The sequence below is a fragment of the Abramis brama genome (genome assembly GCF_963993115.1).
Source record: "Abramis brama genome assembly, chromosome: 15".
NCBI lineage: Eukaryota > Metazoa > Chordata > Actinopteri > Cypriniformes > Leuciscidae > Abramis > Abramis brama.
The window spans coordinates 38,992,931-39,002,930 of record NC_139977.1 but is presented as its reverse complement, the minus strand read 5'-3'; the positions used below and the strand labels follow the sequence as shown (position 1 = coordinate 39,002,930).

Sequence of the window (10,000 nt, the reverse complement as noted above, 5' to 3'; positions counted from 1 at the left end):
TGTGTGTGTGTGTGTGTACCTGCAGGACTCTGTGTGAGAGGTCCATGAGCTTGTGTGTGTGTGTGTGTGTACCTGCAGGACTCTGTGTGAGAGGTCCATGAGCTTGCGTTTGTATTGGGTGATTTTGGCAGCGGTCGTGGCCTGATTCCTCTGCAGTTCGCTGATGTCATTAGAGATGATCTGAAACACAGCAGAGAGAGACGGTCATGTGACGCATCAGAGAGAGACGGTCATGTGACGCATAAGAGAGACGGTCATGTGACGCATAAGAGAGAGACGGTCATGTGACACATCAGAGAGAGACGGTCATGTGACGCATCAGAGAGACGGTCATGTGACATAAGAGAGAGACGGTCACGTAGGGCTGTCAAAATGACTGAAAACTAAATGCAAATTTCTTTTTTAAATATCAGCAAAATTTTAATTATATTCTAATTCTGAAGGCAATACTTGATGTTAGAGGAACAGTGCTGTACTGTCTCCTGTGTCCACAAGAGAGCGCCAGCGAGCCCAATAAGCAAATATAAACCAAGCATCGCATCTTTTATTGAAATGAAATGACATTCACTATTCAAAAAAATGTCCTACATAAAATATAATTTTCTTAATGTACATGCAAGGAAAATGAGGTTGCAATAGTGCATAACACTGTTTGTGTATCAGTAACCTGAGAAAACACACTTCAACACACAGCGTAATGAACCACATGAACACAACAGCAAACTGGCATTCAGACTCACTTCTACTCTCTACATCTACATGTTCATCAGAAACACCAGACGCTCTTGAGCTGAGCGAGTGCTGAGCGCTTTCTGTTGACTGTGTTTCAGCTGATGAAACACACACACACACACACACACACACTCAGCTCTGACCGATGGTTTGGTCAAGTGTGTTGTTACCATAGACTGTAAAAAATATGGACAAAGCGTCTGTGACGTCACCCATAGACTTTCTGAAGAACGGGTTTGAAGCCGTTTATGGGGGGTATGGGCGGCGCCATCTTGGAAAATCTTGGGAAATCCTAACCCCGCCCACCTTCTGGCGCAGCGCGCGTCACTCAGCTCGCTCTGCTACTCCGGTTATCTCTGTGTATATTTTAGGCAACGAAATATGTTATAAAACACCACAATAACTCTTTTCGTTTTCATTTAAAGAAATCTTAAACATTATAGCCACACAAATGTGGTTCAGGCAACGCGTATTGATTATATTCACTGCACATAACGTTTGCCTATTTATAACAAAAAACAAAATATAAAACACAAACCTGCCTCTTTTCGTTTTAAATATAATATAAAAATATTAAACATTTTAATATGGTCCAGGCAATATGTGCGTTTGTACTAAACAACAGATGTTGCAGTAAACAACATTACAGATCATATTCGTTGTATTAAAATTTTAAATGACAAAACTCAACCCAGTCTCTTTTTGTTAAATTTCACTTTACAATATTAGCCATTATAAAAGTAAAAGGTAAAGTTACAAGAAGCTATACAAATAAAGCAAACAATTCAGTCAAACATACAAAGTCAGCGCTCTAATCTAACCATACAAAGGTAAACTTAAATAGCTTGTAAAGTTATGAAACTTCCCCTCAGCCAAAACGATTGCCCAGGGAACAAATTATAGATTCACGAAACCAAAGATCGCCCGTTAGATATACACAAGACGAATTATATCTCATGTTTAACCACTACAGAGACGCCAGAGTCCGCGGCAAACCTCATAACGACAAGCCGAGGAAAGGCTGGTCCAGGCGGGGTACATGACGCCGAGCGCCCGGTCATCGCTGGATCTCACAACTGGATACAATTTTCATAAATCTTTATAAATAAACCACAGGTTTGAGCTTTAAACAACTACATTCTCGCCTGAAAAACTCTTAAAACTACATTTCATGATACAGAAACAGTAGTATTATATGTCAACTGTATTAAAAAATGGCGCTTTTTATGTTGTCATTCTCCGTGGCGCTGCCTTGTCAGCTGTCAATCAAGCTGTCAATCAAAGTTAACCACGCCCTTATTGTCATACATTTTATATCTAAATACGATCTAAACTAACGAGTTAGAAAAAAATTCACAGCCCTCATGGTTGTCAGGCACTCGGAAGCTATCGAAAAATACAATAAAAGTCCATGGGACCAACCTGTAAAAACATGAATTTATGCTGTGAAAACGGGCATTTTAACATGGGGGCTATGGACATTTGCTCCCTTTTGGGACCTTCCTCTAGCGGATTTTCGATGTATTGCAGTTTTTCGCACTTCCGGGTAGGCTTAATTTTTCAGATCAGAATGTTGCCGCTTGGTTGTTACATGATTTTTGCCTCCAACTGAGAGGGTTTTCGTCAGCAGGAAGAGCCTTTTCCCGGCATTAGCAATGCAGCCGCACCGCTAAACTGGATAAGCTAACACACCAAAAATTCAAATGCATGGTTTTTGCATTTTCGAATGTGCAGTTTTTTTTTGACAGCCCTAGAGTGACGCATCAGCAGAGAGAGGGTCAGTCATGTGACGCATCGGCTCACTCACGTCCACTCGCGTCTGGTGCTGTTTGCTCATCTGGTCCTGGATCTTCAGTCGGCGCAGGAGTTCTCTGAAGCCCACCATCGGCACTGGAATCAACCTGAGCGGGAAATCACACACTGATAAGGTCACACGTCACACATGTGAGGTCACATGCTCACAATGATGAGCCAGTAACGAGACGCACTTCTCTGGGTCTGGATTGTCCACTTTGGCCTGTTCCCAGATGATGGGGTCCACACCTGCATACACACACACACACACGTGGTCAGCAGTGCGCGCACACACATACACAGTCCTCAGCAGCACTCACACACACACACTCACTCACATGTGTAAAGCGTGACCGTGTGTAAAGCGTGGCGCGTGTGTAAAGCGTGACCGTGTGTAAAGCGTGACCGTGTGTAAAGCGTGACCGTGTGTAAAGCGTGGCACGTGTGAAGCGTGACTGTGTGTAAAGCGTGTCTGTGTGTAAAGCGTTACCGTGTGTAAAGCGTGTCTGTGTGTAAAGCGTTACCGTGTGTAAAGCGTGTCTGTGTGTAAAGCGTTACCGTGTGTAAAGCGTTACCGTGTGTAAAGCGTGTCTGTGTGTAAAGCGTTACCGTGTGTAAAGCGTGACTGTGTGTAAAGCGTGTCTGTGTGTAAAGCGTTACCGTGTGTAAAGCGTGACCGTGTGTAAAGCGTGGCACGTGTGAAGCGTGACTGTGTGTAAAGCGTGTCTGTGTGTAAAGCGTTACCGTGTGTAAAGCGTGGCGCGTGTGTAAAGCGTGGCACGTGTGAAGCGTGACTGTGTGTAAAGCGTGTCTGTGTGTAAAGCGTTACCGTGTGTAAAGCGTGTCTGTGTGTAAAGCGTTACCGTGTGTAAAGCGTGTCTGTGTGTAAAGCGTGACTGTGTGTAAAGCGTGTCTGTGTGTAAAGCGTTACCGTGTGTAAAGCGTGGCGCGTGTGTAAAGCGTGGCACGTGTGAAGCGTGACTGTGTGTAAAGCGTGTCTGTGTGTAAAGCGTTACCGTGTGTAAAGCGTGTCTGTGTGTAAAGCGTTACCGTGTGTAAAGCGTGTCTGTGTGTAAAGCGTGACTGTGTGTAAAGCGTGTCTGTGTGTAAAGCGTTACCGTGTGTAAAGCATGGCACGTGTGAAGCGTGACTGTGTGTAAAGCGTGTCTGTGTGTAAAGCGTGGCGCGTGTGTAAAGCGTGGCACGTGTGAAGCGTGACTGTGTGTAAAGCGTGTCTGTGTGTAAAGCGTGACCGTGTGTAAAACGTGTCTGTGTGTAAAGCGTGACCGTGTGTAAAGCGTGACCGTGTGTAAAGCGTGACCGTGTGTAAAGCGTGGCACGTGTGAAGCGTGACTGTGTGTAAAGCGTGTCTGTGTGTAAAGCGTTACCGTGTGTAAAGCGTGGCGCGTGTAAAGCGTGTCTGTGTGTAAAGCGTGACCTTGTGTAAAGCGTGGCGCGTGTGTAAAGCGTGTCCGTGTGTAAAGCGTGACCGCGTGTAAAGCGTGACCGCGTGTAAAGCGTGACCGTGTGTAAAGCGTAGCACGTGTGTAAAGCGTGGCACGTGTGAAGCGTGACCGTGTGTAAAGCGTGACCTTGTGTAAAGCGTGGCGCGTGTGTAAAGCGTGTCCGTGTGTAAAGCGTGACCGTGTGTAAAGCGTGACCGCGTGTAAAGCGTGACCGTGTGTAAAGCGTAGCACGTGTGTAAAGCGTGGCACGTGTGAAGCGTGACCGTGTGTAAAGCGTGTCCATGTGTAAAGCGTGTCCGTGTGTAAAGCGTGTCCGTGTGTAAAGCGTGTCCGTGTGTAAAGCGTGTCCGTGTGTAAAGCGTGGCGCGTGTGTAAAGCGTGACGCGTGTGTAAAGCGTGTCCTTGTGTAAAGCGTGTCCTTGTGTAAAGCGTGACGCGTGTGTAAAGCGTGGCGCGTGTGTAAAGCGTGACGCGTGTGTAAAGCGTGTCCTTGTGTAAAGCGTGGCGCGTGTAAAGCGTGTCCTTGTGTAAAGCGTGGCGCGTGTGTAAAGCGTGACGCGTGTGTAAAGCGTGACGCGTGTGTAAAGCGTGTCCGTGTGTAAAGCGTGACGCGTGTGTAAAGCGTGTCCGTGTGTAAAGCGTGACGCGTGTGTAAAGCGTGTCCTTGTGTAAAGCGTGACGCGTGTGTAAAGCGTGACCGTGTGTAAAGCGTGACGCGTGTGTAAAGCGTGTCCTTGTGTAAAGCGTGACGCGTGTGTAAAGCGTGACCGTGTAAAGCGTGACGCGTGTGTAAAGCGTGACGCGTGTGTAAAGCGTGTCCTTGTGTAAAGCGTGACGCGTGTGTAAAGCGTGACGCGTGTGTAAAGCGTGACGCGTGTGTAAAGCGTGACCGTGTGTAAAGCGTGACGCGTGTGTAAAGCGTGACGCGTGTGTAAAGCGTGACGCGTGTGTAAAGCGTGTCCGTGTGTAAAGCGTGACCGTGTGTAAAGCGTGACGCGTGTGTAAAGCGTGACCGTGTGTAAAGCGTGTCCGTGTGTAAAGCGTGACGCGTGTGGTGTGTAAAGCGTGACCGTGTGTAAAGCGTGACGCGTGTGTAAAGCGTGTCCGTGTGTAAAGCGTGACGCGTGTGTAAAGCGTGTCCTTGTGTAAAGCGTGACGCGTGTGTAAAGCGTGACGCGTGTGTAAAGCGTGGCGCGTGTGTAAAGCGTGATGCGTGTGTAAAGCGTGTCCTTGTGTAAAGCGTGACGCGTGTGTAAAGCGTGGCGCGTGTGTAAAGCGTGATGCGTGTGTAAAGCGTGACCGTGTGTAAAGCGTGACGCGTGTGTAAAGCGTGACGCGTGTGTAAAGCGTGTCCGTGTGTAAAGCGTGACGCGTGTGTAAAGCGTGACCGTGTGTAAAGCGTGACCGTGTGTAAAGCGTGACGCGTGTGTAAAGCGTGTCCGTGTGTAAAGCGTGACGCGTGTGGTGTGTAAAGCGTGACCGTGTGTAAAGCGTGACGCGTGTGTAAAGCGTGTCCGTGTGTAAAGCGTGACGCGTGTGTAAAGCGTGTCCGTGTGTAAAGCGTGACGCGTGTGTTCTGCAGTAACTGCTTCAGTTGAGCAGGTGTGAGCGCGGTGCGACTGACGGTCATGAACACGCTGAGCTGCTGTAACTGATTCTTCGCGTACGTTCGTTCACACACACACACACACACACACACAAACACACACAAACACACACAAACACACACACACACACCTGCGGGGGGGTTCTGCAGTAACTGCTTCAGTTGAGCAGGTGTGAGCGCGGTGCGACTGACGGTCATGAACACGCTGAGCTGCTGTAACTGATTCTTCACGTTCATCTGCTCCATGAAGCTGTAGAGCGTGGACGCCGGGACTCGCTTCGACGTGCCATTCGGAGAGCGTTCCACCAGATACACGATCACCTCTGTCCTACACACACACACACATCACAGGATCAGCATGGAGAACCCTGATGCTCTGCTGTTCTCAGACCGTTTCAGAGCAAAGACAAGCAAACTTTCAATCATAATCACATGCTTGTGACTGAACAGTTTATTATACACATCCAATTTTGTATATTAATTTGCTTATTTTTTTAACAACTACGCCAAAGAAATGCTTTCAAATGCAGTCAGCATGACGCTAGCAATATATCGACTGACTTTCATATAGTTACAGCTTCATCCTACACTTTCCTGATGATCAAATTTGTGACAGTTCTCAACAGGAAGTTTCACTTCAGAAAAATAACCATTACAATACAAAAAACGAAAGAAATTACAATAATTTAAGCCTCATGAGGAAAAACAGTCAGTGCTCACCTTTAAAAAATTGTATATAAATAAAAAAAAATTATATTAAAGAAATAAATAGTCCCATTTATGTACACACTGTAGTATTAAAAGGCTATGTTATACACATGCATAGATCTGAACTGTCCAGTGACAGAATCAGTGCATGTAAAACAGAAGTGAGGTCAGAGGTCGGTCTCACTGGTCGTCGGGTAACGCTCGCACGCCCTCCACGTTCACCGTCAGCGTCGGAACTCCTCCCAGAACCTTGTGTAAGGATTCCACCAGCTGCTGTTGCTGAGCACGAACATCAGATTCTCTCTTACTGAGAGCCAGAGCCACCAGACCATCCTCATCCTTCACCCCGGGGACACAGCTGTAGCCCACCGCCTGTGTGTGTGTGTGTGAGGGGGAGAGAGAGAGTGTGTGAGCGAGTGAGTGAGTGAGTGAGAGAGAGAGAGAGAGTGTGTGAGCGAGAGAGAGAGAGAGAGAGATGGAGATGGATTATGGAGAGACATACACTAAGACTAAAAATCTTTGTAACTTTTATCTAGAACATTTAATATATACATATTAACAGAGAGAGAGAGAGAGAGAGAGAGAGAGAGAGATGATGGAGAGATGGATGGAGGTACGGACGGCAGACAAACTAAAAATCCTGGTAACTTATCAAGAACATTTAAAGGGCACCTATTATGCAAAATTCACTTTTACATGGTGTTTGAGCATACATGTGTGTTGGTACTGTCTAAGAACAAGCCATTTGCAGATTCTGTACAGTGACGTCACTTTGTACAGGCCCCGCCCACGACTGACACTGCCATATTAGCATAGACCCGCCCTCAGTGAGCTGAACACAGGCCCCGCCCACGCCTGTTGACTGACACTACAGTATTAGCATAGACCCGCACTCAGTGAGCTGAACACAGGCCCCGCCCACGCTTGTTGACTGACACTGCCATATTAGCATAGACCCGCCCTCAGTGAGCTGAACACAGGCCCCACCCACGACTGACACTGCCATATTAGCATAGACCCGCCCTCAGTGAGCTGAAGACAGGCCCCGCCCACGACTGTTGACTGACACTGCAGTATGAGCATAGACCCGCCCTCAGTGAGCTGAACACAGGCCCCGCCCACGACTGTTGACTGACACTGCAGTATTAGCATAGACCCGCCCTCAGTGAGCTGAACACAGGCCCCGCCCACGACTGTTGACTGACACAGCAGTATTAGCATAGACCCGCCCTCAGTGAGCTGAACACAGGCCCCGCCCACGCCTGTTGACTGACACTGCAGTATTAGCATAGACCCGCCCTCAGTGAGCTGAACACAGGCCCCGCCCACGCCTGTTGACTGACACTGCAGTATTAGCATAGACTAGGGGTGGGCGGTACACCGGTGTCATAGTCATCACCGGTGTGACATTGCGCCACGACATGGATTTTCTAATACCGTCAATACCGTAATAAATCAATTATGTTCCTTGAACGGCTGCATTTACATTAGGGCTGTAGTCAACCAAAGAAATGCTTAGTCGACCAAAGTCCTGTCCTGCACAACGATTAGTCGACTAAAAAAAATAAAAATAAAAAATAAAAATAAAAAAAAGACGCGATGTTTTGCATTTTGATTGAACATTTATTAAACAATTGTCAGAGCATTTATAAAACAACAACGAAAAAACGTTTTTGTTTTTGTTTTATTGACACCTGGGATCCCCCGCGAAACGGTTCTCATTCGCGCTTGAATAAGGCCGGCGACACACTGGCTGCTGGCGTGAGAGTCTCAGCTGCGTTGGGTGTCTGTTTTTATTTCGGCTCCCATGTTAAAAGGTTGGAGTTTGCACACTGCCTGCGTGAGACACGCGTCTCAGGCGCGGCTCGAGCCACGCGGAAAACGCGTGCATGCTAGAAATAGAACCGACGCCTGAGTGTTCCTGCAACAAGAGTGTTCTCTGGCTAGAGCGCAGAACAGCGGAGTTTGTATGAACCGAAGTGCATGCCTGAGCTTGTATTGCTGCTGTTGCTTTGACATTGTGGAAAATAGAATAAACAAAATGTATTAGACTTTTTACCCGTTATTATCAATCTAAATTAATCTCGTTTTTAATTTAGGCAAACTTAATTTAGTTTTTTCTTTATTTAAATTTCGTTTTTCTTTATTTAAATTTTGTTTTTTCTTTATTTAAATTTCGTTTTTCTTTATTTAAATTCCATTTTTCTTTATTTAAATTTCATTTTTTCTGTATTTAAATTTCGTTTTTTTCTTTATTTAAATTTCGTTTTTCTTTATTTAAATTTCGTTTTTTCTTTATTTAAATTTAGTGTTTCTTTAGGCCTATTTAAATTTCGTTTTTCTTTATTTAAATTTCGTTTTTCTTTATTTAAATTTCATTTTTTCTGTATTTAAATTTCGTTTTTTTCTTTATTTAAATTTCGTTTTTCTTTATTTAAATTTCGTTTTTCTTTATTTAAATCTACCCTTTACTGTGTCAGTAATTTGTTAGTCAGAAAAATATTAGACTACCTTAAAAGTATTGCTTAATTAACAGACTGTGTGCGTTTTATATCACTAGTGCAGTGTCCGTTCTCGGAGAATATAGCCGCCCTGCTCGCGTGAGGTGCGCCGCTTCCCGCTCGCGCTGTTCTGTAGTTTACTATTAATTCTGAACGTGTCGCGTCTCGCGTGTCTGTCTATATTGCACCAAATGCGACACTGCACTCCCTTGTGAAGTCGATTGGATGAACGGTTCTCGAAATAATCAAAATGCAAACGGACAGACAGACACATAGAGATTACTACCTATATTCCTTACTGAGCACGAAGCAGCAGTGCAGCCAGCCACAGGTGCGGTTCCCGAGTGTTCTACGTGGTGCGCTAAACTGTGGCGCTGTTACAAAATAGCCTAAATTAAAGCATTTAAAGTTGTGGATAAAACATAGGCTAATTATATTTAGAATACAGTAATATATAACTGCTTATAAAGGAATAAATATCAAGGAGTAAATCAATGAAAATTTCTTTATTGGTGAAAAAAAAAAGTTATACCGTGATATTATACCGTCACCGTTCAAAAGATGAAAAATACCGTGATATTAATTTTAGGTCATATCGCCCACCCCTAGCATAGACCCGCCCTCAGTGAGCTGAACACAGGCCCCGCCCACGCCTGTTGACTGACACAGCAGTATTAGCATAGACCCGCCCTCAGTGAGCTGAACACAGGCCCCGCCCACGCCTGTTGACTGACACAGCAGTATTAGCATAGACCCGCCCTCAGTGAGCTGAACACAGGCCCCGCCCACGCCTGTTGACTGACACTGCAGTATTAGCATAGACCCGCCCTCAGTGAGCTGAACACAGGCCCCGCCCACGCCTGTTGACTGACACAGCAGTATTAGCATAGACCCGCCCTCAGTGAGCTGAACACAGGCCCCGCCCACGCCTGTTGACTGACACAGCAGTATTAGCATAGACCCGCCCTCAGTGAGCTGAACACAGGCCCCGCCCACGCCTGTTGACTGACACTGCAGTATTAGCATAGACCCGCCCTCAGTGAGCTGAACACAGGCCCCGCCCACGCCTGTTGACTGACACAGCAGTATTAGCATAGACCCGCCCTCAGTGAGCTGAACACAGGCCCCGCCCACGCCTGTTGACTGACACAGCAGTATTAGCATAGACCCGCCCTCAGTGAGCTGAACACAGG

At 46.2% G+C, this 10,000-nt stretch overlaps 1 protein-coding gene across 2 annotated transcripts in view; it reads right to left on the bottom strand.

Moving 5' to 3' along the window:
- Positions 1-10,000, bottom strand: part of nup54 (nucleoporin 54) — a 23,622-nt gene that overhangs the window by 8,966 nt on the left and 4,656 nt on the right. For both annotated transcript variants that reach the window (XM_084137095.1, XM_084137096.1), the window contains 5 exons: positions 6,491-6,678; positions 5,730-5,926; positions 2,721-2,775; positions 2,540-2,633; positions 73-180 (listed from right to left, as the gene is read on the bottom strand). In XM_084137095.1, coding sequence (XP_083993221.1) covers positions 73-180; positions 2,540-2,633; positions 2,721-2,775; positions 5,730-5,926; positions 6,491-6,678 — 642 coding nt within the window. The remainder of the gene's footprint in view (positions 1-72; positions 181-2,539; positions 2,634-2,720; positions 2,776-5,729; positions 5,927-6,490; positions 6,679-10,000) is intronic.